At 36.0% G+C, this 19,549-nt stretch overlaps 2 protein-coding genes and 1 pseudogene across 2 annotated transcripts; 1 reads left to right on the forward strand and 2 right to left on the reverse strand.

Annotated features, from left to right (window-relative positions):
- Nucleotides 1-2,858: 2,858 nt before the first annotated feature.
- Nucleotides 2,859-7,508, forward strand: LOC120136086 (aspartic proteinase 39-like). The gene is made up of 12 exons (XM_039152198.1): nucleotides 2,859-3,227; nucleotides 3,315-3,435; nucleotides 3,714-4,141; nucleotides 4,249-4,405; nucleotides 4,740-4,822; nucleotides 4,942-5,038; nucleotides 5,192-5,264; nucleotides 5,433-5,636; nucleotides 5,894-6,018; nucleotides 6,119-6,220; nucleotides 6,298-6,395; nucleotides 7,067-7,508. Exons 1-12 carry the CDS (start codon nucleotides 2,956-2,958, stop codon nucleotides 7,236-7,238), a joined length of 1,932 nt encoding a protein of 643 aa, XP_039008129.1. The 5' UTR covers nucleotides 2,859-2,955; the 3' UTR covers nucleotides 7,239-7,508.
- A 1,025-nt stretch (nucleotides 7,509-8,533) lies between these two features.
- On the reverse strand, nucleotides 8,534-11,548 carry LOC120135859 (casein kinase II subunit alpha-2-like). Its single transcript, XM_039152037.1, has 8 exons — nucleotides 11,195-11,548; nucleotides 10,811-10,940; nucleotides 10,495-10,689; nucleotides 10,135-10,293; nucleotides 9,284-9,366; nucleotides 9,030-9,093; nucleotides 8,857-8,925; nucleotides 8,534-8,642 (listed from the first exon to the last, which is right to left on the reverse strand). Exons 1-8 carry the CDS (start codon nucleotides 11,278-11,280, stop codon nucleotides 8,583-8,585), a joined length of 846 nt encoding a protein of 281 aa, XP_039007968.1. The 5' UTR covers nucleotides 11,281-11,548; the 3' UTR covers nucleotides 8,534-8,582.
- Nucleotides 11,549-12,599: 1,051 nt separating this feature from the next.
- LOC120136087 lies at nucleotides 12,600-18,842 on the reverse strand (annotated as a pseudogene).
- Nucleotides 18,843-19,549: the final 707 nt, after the last annotated feature.

A 19,549-nucleotide genomic window follows, 5' to 3' on the forward strand; every position in this document is an offset into this window, starting at 1 on the left:
TGTCAACTTGTTCAGCCAGCCCATAGTGTGAGCTTAAAGATTGACCCCGAACAACACACACTTGAACAAAATGTGCGTACATCTCAATAATGGCGTCTGAATAATTACTTTGAGCTTCAACCATTATTTGAACATCATCATTATTCGAAAGTTCGAACGCTGTATAAGTTAGTGGTAACAATGATATTGAAAATCTGTACTACAACGACGACATTCTTCTGTTACTTCCAACATGAATCTTCCTCAAAATCTTCGTTATCAGCTCCTTAAGAGTTATGTTTCTCTTGAATGATATTTTAAAATACTCATTTGATACGAAAACAACGCCAGTTTCATCTTCTCGAATTTCACCATCATAATAAACAATAGCTGAAAGTCACGCCATTCTTTGAGTTTAAAAGTACGTCAATATTATATCTGCAAAAAAATAACTTAAACAAACCTGATTAAATAAATTATATATGAACGAAAATATAACGCAAAATTTTTTTTACACATCAACGTAAATAATTTAAATAATATAATTTTATATTCTTACTTGCATCGCAAAACTATTTCGACGTATGCTCCCGCTTTTCAATTTTACAAACATAAAAATTAATTAAAAATAATTAGTATAATATTTTTTCAAATAATGATAATAAAAAATAAGTATAATTAAAAAATTATAACAAAATTACCTTATAACGAAAAATCGCACGAACTTCTAAATCAAATATAAGAAGATTGCCAGAATTATTACTCGTTGACGGAATTGTTGTATTAATTTATAAGAGAGGAGAGATGCGAGAACCGAAGGTATTTATAAACATATAAGGCGCGATACCTGCACCGCGTTATATGTAATTATTATATAGCGCAGATCAGGGATTGCGTTAAATATAATTTTGGTACGACGTATAGCGCGGCCCCTGATCCACGCTATACCCCTACGTGGCGTATATCATGGAGCAGGGGGGGCGCTATACCCCTACGTGGCGTATAGCGCGGAGCAGGGGCGCGCTATACCCCATGTGTAACCCAGTCAGCGTATAGCGCGGTACAGGGGCGCGCTATACTCCACGTGGCGGCAAATCAACATATAATGCGGTTCAGGGGACATACTTTACTGCTACAGGTGCTAGATCTGGAAATATAATTTGACCGGTGTTAAATCAATATATATACTGATCACCAGTGATTTTTGAGGAAAATCACCCTGTTTAACACCGTTTTTTTTAACTTTGTCGTATTTACCCAACTCTACTGTGTTAATGGTATTTTTCTTTTTAAAAAAAATTGTGTTAATGGTAGTACTCATTTAACATTTTAGTGATGGAAATAAATATTATTCTTTTAGTAGTTTTTAATTTAATCAGATATATTTGTAGAGTGTGAAAATGGTAAATTATACAATTGATTATTCAACTTTTATAATATTTTCATTTTAATCATTAATTTTTGTTGATATTTAGTCCTTCAATCCTCAAATATATGATATCTAGTCAAATAAAGCTTACTTTTATACATCATGCTAAAATTCAATTCAACTCATCTTCAACATCACATTAGTCTTTTTTTATCAACTAACTTTATCGTCTGCTACCAAATTTATGATCAACTTATTATATTTTTTGAATCATAGTATCTATTTAACTTCGTTAAGGACAATCATATTTCTGAAAATTTTAAATTTTTAGAAATATATTTTTAAAATTTTATATTAATAATATAATTATATACTCTTAAATTTTTAATATAATTCTTAATTATATGTATTTTAATATAACATTTCACATTTGTTTAATTATAATAATATTTATATTTTATACATTAAACCACAAAATCAGTAATAATTAACTTATAGTATAGAAACAATCTTCTCCTTGTTATTCTTTACATATTTGTATTTTATGTATATATCTTGATATGTTGAGTGTATTCATATGTCCTTTATTATATTTATATTTTGTTTTAACTATTTTTCTTATGCCAAACACCTAGGTTTAGGTCAGCAAACGAATCGAACGAATATTAACGAGAGTATGTTCATGTTCGTTCGTTTAACTTTAACCGAACAAACGAACGAATACGAACAACTAAATCAACAAAATTTATGGTTCGTGTTCGTTCATCAATAAATATAGCTTGTTTGTGTTCGTTCGTGTTCGTTCTTTAAGATGATAAACAAACATAAGCGAACGAATGTAAATTAATGTAAACAAACATAAACAAACGAACATAAAATTAATTAAGTTTATATTTGAGAAGAAGTTTTTATTTCCAAATAATTTTAAGATTTATATTTTCTTTAATTGATTTGAGTATTTTCTATTTGTGTTTAAAATTAATTGAGTTTTAAAATATTCATGGGTTTAAGGTTATAATTTATTAGATTTTAATATTTTAAACGGGTCTAAGGATTGAGTTGAATATAAATAAACGAACATAAAAGAACAAACATAAATGAATGGACATAGATAAACGTAACTGAACGAAAAAAAATGAACGAATTATTGAATTTTAAATTAAAAAATATTATAAATACTTATTAAATTAAAAAAAACCAATAATAATTTTAAATTTTATTTATTTATCGAATTTTAAATACAAAATATTTTACCCTCGCGTCCAAACACTTCGTAAATTTAAATTTTCTTTACTGCTTTACCGTTGATAACATTTACAATAAGTAAAATAAAATGTTTTAAACTATTTACACCGAATCAAACATCGGATCAAGATTTGGGAAAGAGCTGAAAAACGGCAGCGTTTAAGGGTTGTAGAAACGTTTGGTTAGAGAAAAACTGACAAATCCAAATATTCCATCCAACTCCTAATTTTATATTATTTGTTTAGTTAGTTACTTCGGTGCAAAGTTCACTTCAGCCTTCAGGTACCCTCCGTGGCGCTGACTCTCTCTGGCTCTCGAGATTCCTTCAATTCCCAGAGCCGCCCTGAGCCACCGCACCTGTCATGGAACTGGCACCCGTTAACATCGCCGTTGGAACCTTCGGATTCTTCCTCATCTTTGTTCTCTCCCAATCAAATCCTTCCACGTTGTCATCACCACTCCTCCCTCCACCTTACCATGGCGCGCCTTCTGCCGTGATCCTCCCTCTCTATCCTTCTCCCAAGAATTCCTCTAGAACCTCCTCCATCTCTCCTCGTCACCTCCTCAGATCTGATTCTCACTCTTCCCATCCAAATGCTCGCATGAGACTCGACGACGATCTTGTCCTCAACGGGTAAAATATCATCACATTATTGATTTTTGATCTTTATTTTTCCCTTTTTCTTTCAACTGATATTTTATAGGATTCGAAATTTCGAAGGTATTACACTGCGCTGCTTTGGATCGGAACACCTCCACAGCAATTTGCTCTTATAGTGGATACCGGAAGTACTGTGACGTACGTTCCTTGCGCCACTTGCGAACTATGTGGTAGGCATCAGGTAATGTTAAAATTTCTTTCGACCTTTTCAAATTCGAAGTTTCATTCGTGATTTTTTTCCTGATTGTTTTCAAACAGATATATAATAATTAGCTTGGAAGTAGCTTTACATTTTAGTTTGCTGCTTTTATTTTTTGTTAAATATGAATTTCCCTTCATAATCTGTGTTTTATAGCGATGCAGCTCTAATAAATTTCAGTGAAAGGTTTAGTTATGTTGGTTTTGAAAAATCTTATTTAGGTGGTTAAGCGAGTAGGTTTTCTAACTTCCCTTTCTCAGGATCCGAAGTTTCAGCCTGATCTGTCCAGTACTTACCAACCTGTAAAGTGCACTTTGGATTGCAATTGTGACGCTGACAGGGAGCAATGCATTTATGAGAGACAGTATGCTGAAATGAGTAGCAGTAGTGGTGTACTTGGTGAGGATTTCATGTCCTTCGGGAATCAAAGTGAACTTGTGCCTCAGCGCGCGGTTTTTGGTTGTGAAAATGAGGAAACTGGCGACCTTTACAGTCAACATGCTGATGGCATTATGGGATTGGGTCGTGGTGATCTCAGTGTTGTTGATCAACTTGTTGAGAAAGGTGTGATCAGTGATTCTTTCTCATTATGTTATGGAGGGATGGATATTGGTGGGGGCGCTATGGTTCTTGGAGGCATATCTGCTCCATCAGACATGGTCTTTAGTTATTCAGATCCTGTTCGGAGGTATGTTTTTGTAGACAATTTTATCTCCAAGATAGAATATGTCACCAACTTCCTAAAATACATTCAATACATCTGACACATTTACTCTAGTTTCGGGATGGCAACAGTCCATATTACAACATTGATTTGAAAGAGATACATGTTGCGGGGAAGCAGCTACAACTGAACCCGAGTGTCTTTGATGGAAAGTATGGAACTGTTTTGGACAGTGGTACAACATATGCGTATCTACCGGAAGTAGCATTTTTGGCATTTAAAGAAGCTGTAAGATTCAATTGCCATTAATGAATCATATTTTGTTAATGTTTTAGCAGACCTATTAATCTGTTCTTAGTGGACCCTCTTCGTGTCCAAGCTGAGTGATTTGTGTAGTTTAAATGACTTAAACTTTTCTTCCTTAATGCTGTAGTATGGAGGATCCGTTAAGTTTTATTCTAACAATTGTACTATTTATCTGGAATTTTATGCATGGTTGTAGGGGCATGAGATAGCTACATGTCCAACAGGTTTACATTTAACAGTCAAACTCGGCACTTTCATTTTTATTGTGTTTTTGTCCTTTTCTATTACAATTCAGTTTTGCATCTTTCTATCGCAGATCTTTAAAGAACTTAATAGCCTGAAGCAGGTCCGTGGCCCTGATCCAAATTACAATGATATATGCTTCTCTACTGCTAGCAGGTATTACTTACACTGTGTACAGTATACCATAATAGAAACCCTAAACAGTTTTTAATTATTTATTGTGAAAACTTAATTATCTTTGCTGTGATATTTAACAGTTTGTTTTTCTGCATCAGTGATGTCTCTGAACTCTCAAAAACATTTCCAACAGTTGAAATGGTATTTGGCCATCAGCAAAAATTATCGCTATCACCTGAGAATTACTTGTTTCAGGTAAGCTTTTCATACATTAATTGCTTTTTCTGTTAATTGAACTTCTTTCTCTCTTGAGATATTCTTCTTAAGGTTAATACGTGAAGTTGGTTTAGGAAGAGTTGTATTTGAGCTGAAATGTGTTTTCTACTTGTATCTTATATTTTCATATAGCATTCAAAGATCCACGGTGCATATTGCCTTGGTATCTTCCAAAATGAAAAGGATCCAACAACCCTTCTAGGAGGTACGTTAATTTTCATATAACTTGTGTTTCATGATGTTATTCCTGTTAAAGTAGCAACTTCTTTGGCGAAGATTGACCAAACGTCTCCAATTTGAAATCCAAAGCTTTATTTTGATGCCATGAAAGTTCTTAGACCGTTGTTCAAAACTAACCATATGTTTGTAATAGGAATCATTGTACGTAATACTCTAGTTACTTATGACCGCGAACATTCAAAAATTGGTTTCTGGAAGACTAATTGTTCTGAGCTATGGGAACGTCTGCACATGCCTGGTGCGCCATCACCATCTCCATCTTCACGTGGGAAGGGTAATTCAATTGAGTCGCCAACTACATTAGCTCCTGGTGGGTCACCACACTATGATCTTCCAGGTACATATAAACCATGGTTTTCTGAGGATCATATGTGGTTTTTATTTTATTTGAACCCATTAAAGGACTAGAACTCTGTTCTGCTTTTTATTTCTTTGAAAAGAATGAACAATCAATACTTTATCAGTTTTGCTTTCCATGTGAAATTTCGTACTACACCATCAATGTCATGTTTCGTTTTCTCTGTCTTGTGTAAAACCCGTATCTAGAATGTCTTTCAGTGGAATTCATTCTGATGACATTTCCTTGTTTAACAGAGGAAACTCAGATTGGTAAAATTAAATTGGACGTGTCATTCAGCACCAACTACTCATACCTAAAGCTTCAGATCAACAAACTGACTGAGGTCATTGCTAAGGAGTTAGATGTTAATGCTTCACAGGTTCACCAAATACTTTCTTTGAATTTTAAACTATCATACCGAACAGTTGATGTTTTGTCTATGGTTTCAAATAATTTTTTTCTTTTTTGGATTATTCCAGGTCAATTTATTGAATTTTACATCCGAAGGAACTGGTTCTCTTGTCAGATTGACCATCACCCCTCCAGGATCATCAACTTACATTTCTCATGAGAGTGCAACAGTGAGTATACTTCTAGCTAATTGCAGTGCTTTTGATACAACGTTACAGCTTTTTGCTTGACGAATTTCATCTTCCAGAATATAATTTCTCGACTTGCTGAACACCGTTTGAGGCTTCCTGATACTTTTGGAAATTATCAATTGGTGCAATGGAAGGTTGAGCCTTCCGTGAAACGGTATGTTTCCCTATTCTAATGTCCTGTTTTTTGTCATAGTTTGTCATTCTCTCTATCTATATAACGGTATTGAACCCTATAGGCTGCAGCCTTATGTCACCTGAAAAAGATACCTTTGCTACTCTCAAAATTCATAAATGCTCAAAATTTCTGTCTATTTACGTTTGGATATGATAATTAGGGGCGAGTGTTCAATCGAGTCAAGTCATAAAATTTCGAGTTGTCCGAGTTGACAAGTCCTATTTTAACTTGAAAAGTAATCCACTAATTACTAAAAATTATCAGTTATTCTAGTTCTATTTTACAACTTTATTCAAATTTGAAACTTTTTCCAGTTGAGTCGAGTAAAAAAGATCAATTTTTCGAGTCAAGTTGAGTTTTGCTCACCTTTAATGATAGTAGTTCATTGGCTCTGATATAATGAATTAGTTCATGCATAAAAGCCTGTACACTATAAACGTAAAGCGAAATAAGTACCCACGTTAGATATTATTCATGTATTTTAGCCGTATTTGGTATGTACATGATACAGGTGTACTCGGTCTTTATCCAACTTTCTTTATATGTTTGATACCCATGTCACACACAAGTATCACAAGGATATGTAGGGAAAAATACGGAGATTAGATGACAGGTCACGATACGCTAATTAGGCGATGGAAATGATACAGGACATGGTGGCAGCGTAACTATATGGCAGTTGTTGTGGCCGTCATCATAATAATAGTGGTCGGATTATCAGTTTATGGAGTTTGGGGTATGTGGGGACGGAGAGAACAAACGTTGAATACGTATAAACCTGTTGGTGCAGTCGTTCCGGAGCAAGAACTTCAGCCACTATAGTCTTTCAAACCTCCGTTTCGGTTTTGGTTATTATCCAGGTTTGGGATATGGCTTCTGAATCGATACAGTTTTATGGTTGAAAACGATTTTCTTTTTTTCCCCTTCATTATTTCAAAGATGGAAAGTATACAAAAGAATTCTTCAATTAAATGCCAAACTGAATCAGATAAAAAGGGAGAAACTCATTAATCAATAAACATGAATCCGTAAATGCTCATTAATCAATATATATATATATATATGTGTGTGTGTGTGTGGTTTTGGTTTACAATGTTTTATCTTTTTTTCACCTTTTCCATCTCGCAAATTTTTCAATGTACTTTAGGGTATAGTTTGAGGCCAACCTAATTAAAATTTTGGGTTTCGATTTAACTAGTTGAATTGATAGAAGTTATGTTGAATAAATATTAGGGTCCATCTGATTTATTGTTATTGGCTTTCTGGAAAGTAATTTACCTAAAATAAATTATATTTCTTCAAAAACAGCTTTGGATGATTAAGTTATGTTGACTAAATATTAGGATCCGTTGGTTTTCTAAAAAATAATTTACACAAAATAGCATACTTCTTGAAAAATAACTTTGCATGATGTGAATCTCTTTTCCACTTGATAAATTTTAGAAAGGTTATACATATTTATTACAAAAATTTAATGTTATTATCTTTTAAATATTTGAATAATTTAATCAGGATTATTTGTCAATATTATTTTTATAATTTTATAAATTAAAATATTAATCTTAATATATTTTATTAAATTAATAAATATTATTAATTACTAATCAAAATATAAATATTATATAACTGTAATATTAAAAACTAGAATATTAGAAAAAGAATATTTTATATTATAAAAATTAAATATAATGTCATATATTATTATTATTATATAAAAATATAATATTATTAAAATTATTAATAAATATATTTTAAAAATTATAATAATTACTAGGTTTATTAAAACAATACTAACATATTATTTAATAATCCCCCTTTTCATAAAATAAAAAAAGAAATAAAATAATATTATATTCAAGCTAAATCAACCTACCAGAATTAAAGAGTTAAGTAGCCCAACTCAAAATGTCGAAAGATCAAAAGGATTACGTTGTAACATGCGGTATATCTTGAAAATAAAATGGGGAAACGAAAAGGAAAAGGAAAATTAAATGTATTAAACTCTCAGACAAAGTTACTGAGACGAATGAAAGTAAATGAGAAAGCCCACAGCTTTTCAACAGCCTTAACACAGGGAATGGCAACCACGATATTATAATAAACATTAAACAGCGATTGTCTTACCCCAAATAAGTACGGTTCTGATTTCCTCTCCCGGGGAATGGGTTACCGAGTCCGGATCCTGCTGCTTTCTGCTGCCCTGACTTGTGCAAAGTAAGGATGGGCCTGCAAACGAAAGGATGCTTTATTCGGACTCGAGTATAATTGTTGGATTTTTTAGGCTTTTTTTCCCTGTAGCCTTGGAGGAGGATCATACCCAATATTTATATTCGGATATTGGTTGCTATATCATATCCATTTCACATTTATATATCAATATAGAGAGATGTTCATGAAGGGAGAAAAAAACTAGAAGAAAGAGGAAAGAATATAGACTTACCATAGCTTCTCTGGCAGTTAACCTGTCCTGATGGTCATACCGAAGCAACTTATCAAGAAAATCAATTGCCTGAAAATCAGAACACCCAAAGAATTAATATCACTTGGCATTTAGCTTTGACAGGGCTCGCATTTTTCTGATTTCGTAGATGTTTGTCGAAAGAAGAAAATGACCTCCGGGGAAACGAGGTGCTGATTATCTGCATTAATGAATTTGGACGAGGGTTTGCGGCTGTGCCTGATAAACAACATATTAATACATTAATGGATTAATACCAACCGTTCCACATTAGTTCAGGGGTTACCATCATCATCTACGCAAGGAACTGCAGGCTTCGCAGATGCATTGATATGGTTCGATGCAATCGGAACATTTGTTTATAACTAAGTACAAACTTGAATCCTGAATAAGTTCGGGTTTAATGTACCTTCCAACAAGGGCATCAACTTGAGGATCTAGCTCCAAATGGTATTTGTTGAGATAAGAATGTAACTCATCCGTTCCGAGCACCTGAATTTATATTATAGCAGTCAAAAGGTTTGTGATATCCACGAAAACTGGAAATACTTTATTAGAAGGCCAAATTTTTTAAAAGATAAAAGTGGTGAAAATAGAACTGGTTTGACAGTGTATGTAGAGATGCCCCTGATACATATCCCCCATCAAATGAAAGTCGCAAAGGTTCAAATGCTTAACTCAAAACCTTAAAGGTTAATGCAGCAAGTCAGCAACTATAAAGAATAGTGGGCGGATAAACGACACTAAGGTGCAGAAATGGTTACGAATTGATGTTCCTGATATAGGATTTTAAAAGCAAGATTGATAATATGAGATGGCTAAGCTGATAAGATACATGGATAGAGGCTAATACATTATCCCAGCAGAAGTCGGAAAATGATGGATTATATTAAGCAAAACTAATACTCTGAACCTATAACAACAAAAGGAAAGGCAGATGCATTCTTGAATGAGTCTATTAGTGGTTACTCAAAAGAATATTAAATGTAGTACCTATCTAATTTCCCCTACCTGGGATCATTAAATTTGTGATAAATTTTGTATCGTTACGACTGTAGTACAAACCAAATTCAGTTTTCAAGGAAAGCCAACTCTAGGTACAAGCACAGAAAGCGTACTACAAATTAACCCCAAAAGAAATTTATTTTCTTTCAGACATGGACTAATATTTAAGCTCATTGTTTTTCAATGTTTTGCCATTTTGAAGGAATGACACTCTTTAAAATTAGTCGTATTATTCGTGAAGTCTTCGAAACATTACCTAGAAGCCACACGGACATTATACTCTTTGCCAGGATGGTAAAATTCAGCAAGTCCCCAATCTATCAAGCGAAGTTTGCGCAGCTCATGATCTATCATGACATTGTGAGGCTTGACATCTCTGTGCATTATTCCTTGTGAATGACAGTAATCTAACGCCTACAAAGCAAAGAAATATTTTCCTATCATCCTCTGATGCAAACATACAAACTAGAAATCCTCAAAAAGCTTAAAAAAGATAAGTCAATAATGGGAAATCAACAAGAAATGACCAAGACTAGAAACAATCACCAAACAAATACCATGATGGAGTTCATATATGAGTAATCACCATACATACGAGTAACTGCATAATGTTACCTTGAGGAGCTCATATATGTAGTAGCGAATATCATAGTCCGTCAAAGTAGGATAGAGAACTTTGAAATCCGTACTATTGACATGCTCGAATATCAAGCTAGGTGTTTTGGAGTGATGATCCCTTACAATATCAAGAAGCTTAACAATATTCGGCCCACCACATAGATTCTGAAGGATTTTTATCTCTCTCTTAATCTGCCAACAATAATAATAGCAAATATTACATTTATAAATTTCAAGAATATACCTTAAGTTTTATCTCGTATATATCTACTGGAAAATTATTCAAATCTCATAGATATAATTAAGTACTAACCTTCTTTTTCTTAACAGGCTTGAGGATCTTGATTATACAGCGTTCATTGTTATTGGCATTTATGCCTTCAAAGACCTCACTGTATTTTCCCCTTCCAACTTTCCGAACAACCTCGTAGTCATCTTGATCACTAAAACAGAATACAGTAAAACAAAAACATTAAAAAAGAAATTCCAATTCACACCGATAACAAACCGAATTGAACAGTTAACATTAGGATTACATCTAAAAAGCTACAGAAGTGCTTAAGATTGGAAGATCTAGTTAATTGAAGTTAATTACAGATTCTTTAATTCGTATCAGCTGATCTAAAAAGTAGTCAAGTATGGTGTGGACTGTGGAGTATAAACGATAAGATTGAAGGAGCTAATTCAAAGAGTTTACCCCCATTGAACAGTGAGGGACTCGTAATCCCAGTACTCCTTAGGACGAAGGACGTTGACGTCAGCATAAACGCGAGCTTTGGACATGATTTGACAGCGGTTGGAATCGGAGATCCCTTCGATCTAACGGTTATTGAAACGATCCCCGCCGAAGGAGAGGTGGTAAGCGACGCTGGCGCAGACTAGCAAGAGACGGAGATAAACTGGACAGCTGGTGGTGCGGCTGACAAATTCCATGCATACAAGAGAAGGCGGTTTTGGCAAAGGAGGTTTTGGCTTTTGAGAAAATGGGAGGGGATGAGTTTTAGGCCATTTTAGCTAGCTACGAGCTTAATTGTGCTAAAGACGTTGAAAAGATTATATGATAGACCCGAATTTAATTTTTAAAATCCAAAAAAGCACCCAAAACTAAATTATTTTTATTAAATAAATAAATAAACTGATCTCTCTCGAACAATTTCATTTTTTTAGAAAATTGAAAGTTCAGTTTTAAATTTAAAAATATATTCTGATTAATTTATTTTATTAAAAAACATATTTTAAATTATTAATTTCAAATTTAGACAAAAATTAAGTTTCTTTTTTAAAATTTAGGGAGCTGAGCTGGGGATTGGACTCTTTGTAGAAATATCGGTGGGGATTCTCATACGGCGAGTTAAAGGTGGGGGCTGTAAGAGGAGAATCTGATGACGTGGCAGAGTATTATTGGATTAGGGGAAAATATTCTCGAGATTTTTGTTGGATTATCACATCACAAGAAGATACAAATATATATTCATGCGTGATGAATAGGGATAGATATTGAACTCAAATTTGATGGATTTTAATTACATTTATATTTGATGGATTTTAATTATATTTAAATTTGATAAGATTGATATTTTTAAAATGGTTTAATATAAAAATAAGTGTTTAATTTTTTCTTCATTTAAGTATTTAAATATTTTTACGATCAATCAAGTGTCTAACGTTATAAACATTACTATTTTAAGTATATGATTGTAGTGACAGTTAAAAAGTTCCGTCAAGTGACATATGTCACATTTATATAATTTTATTTCTTTTAAAAATAAAAAATCAAAACTAAAAAAAAACTTTTCTCAAACTTTTAAAAAACAAAACAAAGCTTTGAAAACTCTAATTTCAATCTCTATATTCATATGCCGACAGCTCGCTCTTTGCCATTGACCGAGCTTATCACAATTGTGCCTCCATCCGACAAAGAGCCACCAGCGAATCAACCAATGACCGACTGTCGTTTCAATTCCCTAAAATTTTAAACTTAAATCCTTAAAATACAACTTTCATGTTCATCAAGGAAAAAAATGCAAAAGGTTTGACTAAAAGAAAAGAAAAGAAAAGAAAAGAAAAGAAAAAACAGTCATGGTAGATTATCAGATATTAATAAAAGAGAAAACTCAATACATAATAAATTTATTATAATAATACAAAAAAAAACCCTTCAAGCATGCACCCAAGCAGTGGCAAATACAGCATCATGTCCTTTCCAAGTAAGAACAAGATCATCTTCTTCTTTCTTCAATCGCCATCCAGCTATATGTTTATCAAGCATTGTCCTCACTTCCGAAACCGCTTCTTCCCTGAAACCAACTCCTCTAAACTCCGCATTCCGCATCCGCTGTACCCACCGGCTCTTCGAATCCACTCTATCGACCCTCTGCAAACCTTCGTTAGCTATAACATTCTCTACCTTCCAACATATATCAGGTTCATACAATTCCCTTTCCTTGCTTCTCTTTGGCAGAAACGTATCCATTGTGTCGTAAGGTATCCATAGATAATTGAATGCAGACCTCAATCTGCACACCACATTATTTGATGTTAAATCGGCATCTTCGTCTACAAGAACAACAATCGTCGGGTTTAATCCACGAAGCGCCTTGAGAAACATTGATCGATTCGAACCGTAGAAGGTGTAAAGGATGGAGTTTGAATTAGGCAAAGGAGATAGAGTTTCTTCTGGTATGAAATGAAGCATCATGTGGCAATTGATAACTAGAGCCTCACCGGTTTCCACATATACTAGATGTTGAAGACGGAGTTGATCAATCAAGGAAGCGAATCCATCGGCGTGAATTGAAGGGACGACCCTAAATTCCAGCATCACATTGCGTGACCGAGTAAAGTTAACCACCTAGGACCCTAACTCTTCATACGTAAGATCAAGCATTGGGGGGAAATCTATTGGAACACCAGTGATAGAAAACTCAATTACTATGAAAAACATATCATTGTTGTTGATCGTGTGTACAAGACTATGCATGTCTTTATATACAATCAATGTATAACTGCTATACCAGCTATACCAGAAAGGCAGTTACATTTCAACTAACTAACTAAGCAAGACTATATATGCTACATGCTCGAGCATGCTTATGATGTAGTCCACCCAATATGCTCCCTGCTCCTTCCATCTTCAACTTCTTTTAACGAAACAACTCCCAACCTTTGTCTGAACACATTGAAGTAATCTTTTGACAATGCCTTAGTGAAACCATCTGCTACCTGATGTGAAGATGGTACATAGTTCACCTTCAATTTGTTTGCTGCCACCTTATCTCTCACGAAATGCACATCCAACTCCACATGCTTAGTTTTAGCATGGTAAATTGGATTATCACTCATAGATATGGCACTAGAGTTATCACACCATATAACAGGTGTGCCTTGTAGCTCAATCCCCATACTATCAAGCAATGCATCTACCCACGTTGCATCAGAAGACACATCAGCCAAACTCCTATACTCTGCTTCAGTTGTGGACCTAGACACAGTCTTTTGTTTCTTGGAACTCCATACGATTAGATTGCCAGCAAGATACAAACAATTACCTGAGATTGATCTCCTGTTATCCATGCTTCCTGCCCAATCAGCATCTGCAAATGCAGTAATCTGTAATGGTGAGTCATTTCGAGACAAAACAAGTCCATGATCCAAGGTGCCATTCAAGTATCTAAGTACTCTTTTCACAGCAGACAAGTGTTGCTCACACGGTGCATGCATAAACTGAGCTAATATATTAACACTATATGCTATGTCTGGCCTTGTGTGACATGCATACAATAACGAGCCTACAAGACTTCTGTACTCCTTTGGATCAACAAGAGGACTGCCAGCTTCTTTGGTCAGCTTGAGGGATGAGACCATTGATGTGGGCATCGGAGTGGCTTTTCTCATCTGCACTCTATCTAGCAATTCCATGATGTACTTCTTTTGACTCATAAAAATGCTATCACCCACATATTTGACCTCAATTCCAAGAAAGAAGTTGAGTTATCCCAAGTCCTTGAGAGAAAATTTCTCACCAAGCAAGCTGACTACTTCTTCAACTTTGCACACCAAATTTCCAGTAACAATTATATCATCCACATATACCAAGACATAAACTACAAATTTTTCTCTTCTCATTACAAATAATGAACAATCTGCAAGTGACACTTCAAAGCCAATATGTACCAAATGTTTCTTCAGCTTAACATACCAATTTCGAGGAGCTTGCCTCAATCCATACAAGGCTCGATTTAGCTTACACACTAAGGGAGTTCCATCTGAGTCCACTTCTTCAAATCCTTGGGGTTGTTGCATATAAACTTCTTCCTGCAAATCTCCATTTAAAAAAGCATTATTTATGTCTACCTGCCTCAAGCACCACTATTTTTGAACAGCTACAACAAGTATCCCATTAATTGTGGATGACTTTGCTACTGGACTGAATGTATTCTGAAAATTTTGTTCAGGAATTTGAGAAAAACCCCTGGCCACCAATCTGGCTTTGTATCTTTGCAACGTGCCATCAATATTCTGTTTTATCCTAAACAACCATTTACATCCAACTGGAATTCTGCCTTCAGGTAATCTTACCAGGGTCCATGTGTTATTCCTGACCAAGGCATCATACTCCTCTTGAACAGATAGATGCCTTCCACTTATCAGACTGAAGTGCAGCTTGAATCGAATGTGGCTCTTCTTCCTCACCATCCTGCATACAGATACACTTTAGGTTTGAATATACCTCTCTTGCTTCTAGTTATCATGTGATGACTAGGTGCAACCTTGGAACTCACAACATCTTCTGAGTCTGATTGTGTCAACCCTTGTTGCTCATCTACTGCAACATTTTCATCATGTGCATATTGCTCAATTCCAGCTCCTTCAATATCACTATCAACTGTGTCATGACGAGCCGAGTTAACATTTCCATCTCCAGCAGACTGGTTCATCAACTCAGAATCTCGAACTGAATTGCTTCTAGGTGATGGAACATGAATATGATTTTCACCTATGTTCATGTAATCATCAGCTCGAGCACACACTCTATGAGCATCATTGATAAGTGTCAGCTTTCGAGGTGACATCTGACCTGTCTTAGTTGTTTTGTCACTGCTTCCTGCAAAAGGAAAACAAGATTCATCAAAAACTACATGCCTTGAGATGTAGATTTTCCCACTTGGTGCAAGACATTGATATCCCTTATGATGAGCGCTATAACCAAGGAACGTGCATGGTTGAGACCTAAAGTCTAGCTTATGTTGCTGAAACATTCAAAGATGTGGGAAACACATGCACCCAAAAACACGCACACCACTGTAATCTGGTAGCTTATTGTAAAGGGCTTCAAATGGTGATTTTCCATCCAGAACCTTGGTGGGCATTCGATTAATAAGGTACACAGCTATACTTACAGCATATGACCAGAACCTTAAAGGTAAAGAAGCTTGTGCCATTAAGACCAGTGCTGATTCAATAACATGCCGGTGTTTTCGTTCAACAACACTGTTTTGTTCTGAGGTGTGAGGACAGGTTAATCGGTGATGAACTCCCATACTTGCCAATATTGCTGTGAATGGTCTGTACTCTCCACCCCAGTCAGTTTGCAGTTCCTTTATTTCTGTCTCAAACTGAGTCTTAACAAATGCATGAAACAAGTGGAAAGCATGCATTGTTTGATTCTTGTTCTTAAGTAAATATACCCAGCAGTGCCTTGTACATGCATCTACAAAAGACACATAATAGCTGAAACCATTTGAAGTTATGTAAGAGGGTCCCCATAGGTCAGAAAAACTAACTGAAAAGGTTTGTCATACACTGTTTTAGACTCATGAAACGGTATTTTATGGCTCTTCCCCATTCTACAAGCTACACAAACATTTGTACTCTCTTTATTTATCGAGGGAGCAATATTGACTCCAATTTGTTTACAAATTTGCACCAATGATGCATGAGAAGGATGCCCAAGCCTTTGATGCCACAAATCATACAAGTTTATGCTAGTAGCTACATTTACTATCATTGAGTTTGATTTCTTATCACAAGATACATTATCAGCAGCAAAATGATACAAACCAGCAGTCTCCCATCCTTGCACCAGCACTACTCTAGTATTATAATCTTTCACCAAGCAATGATTCACATGAAACTCAAAAAATACCCCGTTCTCTCTAGAAAACTTAGAGACAGACAAAAGATTTTTAGTGACATCAGGAACATGCAGAAGATTATTAATGTAAAGAGCTCGAGATCTAGTTCGAATGAGAGATGATCCAGACTTGTATATATCAAGATTTTGTCCATTTCCCACAGCTAACTTACCTGGTCCTGAATAATCAGATGCATTGTTAAGTTTGGAACTGTCTGGAGTTACATGATGAGTAGCTTCTGAGTCTATAACCCATTTGTCTGAGCTGGAAGATGTTGAAGACAAGGTCTGCATTGATGTTGAAGACAATGTCTGCATTGGAGCACATCCACTGTTTACACTGGTATAACATTCACTATAAAAACCAGTTAACTGTGTATTAAAGGACTCATGCTTATCAGTAAGAATTCCAGAAAACGACTGATCAAACCGATGCCAGCATCGATCCACAGTGTGCCCCATCTTTCCACACAGTTGACATTGCACCCTTGTTCTTCCTCGACCTCGATTACTCGTCCGACCACGCGAATATTGTTGTGTCATTCGTTCATTCCCAGCATTCTGTTGATCAGTAGATTGTCCAGAATATCTTCTTTGATTGCTATTCTGAACATGTGCAACATTTGCACTAAGAAGCGGTTGAGATTGTCCTTGAAAACTTTTAAGTTGAGCTTCTGCATCAATTAACGTAGAATGAACCGCATCTACTGTAAAGGCATCTTTACTCGCTGTAATTACAACAACAAAAGGTTGATACTCGAGTGAGAGTCAATTCAGAATTGTAGCTATATGATCAATGTCAGAAATGACACTGCCACATGCAGCTAGTGCATCACACACCTCTTTGATCGAAGTGAGATATGATCGCATACTTTCATCTCCTTTCTTGATGAACCTCAACTTGCAATGCAAACTCATTATGTTGGTAGTTGATCGATTAGATAAGAACTTAAGAACTGTAGCCCATACCTTAAAGGCAGTTTTAGCACCAACAAATTGTGGTAGCAGATGATCTCTGCTGGTGGACAAAAGCCAAGAGGCCAGAGCACTATCTTGTGCAACAAATACATCATATTCTTCATTGATGACAAGATTGCCATATGCATCAAGTATTCTTTCAGGTGGGGATCGAAGATCTCCGGTGAGCAGCCTCTCAAGCCGATGACTTCGAACCGTTAAGAGAACCTGTTGTTTCCATCGAAGGAAATTCATCTCATTAAGCATGATGTTGATGCCTTTGTTTGTGAACATCTTGCTGGGTCTCAATGATTCTGAACTGCCAAGAATGTTTCCAGAACCACCAAATGCCATGATCCCAATTCTTGCAAGATGAAATCGAAAAGTCTTGCCAAGAATTACCACGCAGCAGTAGGAATACAGCTTATCCCAGAACCAGCTGAGCGATTGATACCATGATAGAAAACTCAATTACTATGAAAAATATATCATTGTTGTTGATCGTGTGTACAAGACTCTGCATGTCTTTATATACAATCAATGTATAACTGCTATACCAGAAAGGCAGTTACATTTCAACTAACTAACTAAGCAAGACTATATATGCTACATGCTCGAGCATGCTTATGATGTAGTCCATCCAATAACCAGGAATTGTAAGTTTCACCATTGGCGGTCCTTCGAGTCTATTATCTATGGTGTCGATTAATGTGGGGATTTGCATGCAATGTGTCGAGCTTATATCAACAATGTGAATGACTGAATACCCTTCGATGGCTTCGAGTATCGCCGCATTTGCCGCGGTGAAACCAAACCGGTGCCACGGGGTTAAGTCGACATAATTAGCCAACTCGATGACGGAAAAAGTGTGGGTATGGATAGACAGGTTGCATCGAGCATTCGCCATTGTTGCGAGCATTTTGCAAGTTCCACTTTTAGCTGCTCGGACAATAAGAGATCGGAGAAAAGCACACGTTAGACGCTGGTTGGATTCACCATCAGGTGGTGCAATGTTGTTTAGGACCCAAAAGATTTGCTGAGCTAGAGTTGCATCATTGCTTTCTATTGCGTTTGCACAACTGACTAAAAGTTGTTCCATGCAATTGGCATCACCGAATCTAGCTAAACCCTTTGAGGTGTGTAATCCAGGCCCTGTACGAACCTGGTGATTCTGGTTGGTTTTGTTCATTGATGGAATTAAAAATGGAGTGATTTGTTGCAAGGGACGTGATGGGGTTTCATTGAATTGCATCATGGAGAATAATAGAAACAACGATTGCCAATATTGACAGGCAAAACGAAGCAGCAACAAAATATGAATCAGATGCTATCAGAAGAAAGAAGAAAGAGAGAAAAAGACTAGCAGTGGGTACCTTGTCATTGGGAAGTGATCCACAAAGTTTTTGGTGAAAACGGTGACACAAAAGCCCCGCAAATTATGAGTACAGTTTGGGGAAATTCGGCAAATGAGTAAATTTAAAAGTTCAAGCTTTTGTGAGGACCTTTAATCAACAAAGTGACTGATCAAACTTCAAAGAAGGACTAAACCCTCATTTCAGGCAAAATCTCGTTGATAGTGCGTTGAAATTTTTTTTTTCACGAAATAGTGGGATCGTCAGATTAATTGCTCAAGTGGTGTCCTCTACAGTACCGGGGGTAGGTCGCCATGCACGCCCGGCGACCTACCAGGTCGCCATGCACGCCCAGCGACCTGGTAGGTCGCCATGCATGCCCTGCGACCTACCAGCCAACGACCTCCATGCCCATGCACGCCCATCTCGCCAAAGGAGCACGCCCATGCACGCCCATCCATGCCCTGCTGCATGCTCGCCTGCTCGCGACCTTGCCGGGACTCCATGGCCCCGAGTGTCCCATGCATGAACCGTTCCTTGGTCGCCTCGAGTGCCCCATGCATGAACCGAGCCCCGAGTGCATGGCACGATCTCCCCATGCATGAATCCT

The sequence above is a fragment of the Hibiscus syriacus genome, unplaced genomic scaffold, assembly GCF_006381635.1.
Source record: "Hibiscus syriacus cultivar Baekdansim isolate YM2019G1 unplaced genomic scaffold, ASM638163v2 tig00110621_pilon, whole genome shotgun sequence".
NCBI lineage: Eukaryota > Viridiplantae > Streptophyta > Magnoliopsida > Malvales > Malvaceae > Hibiscus > Hibiscus syriacus.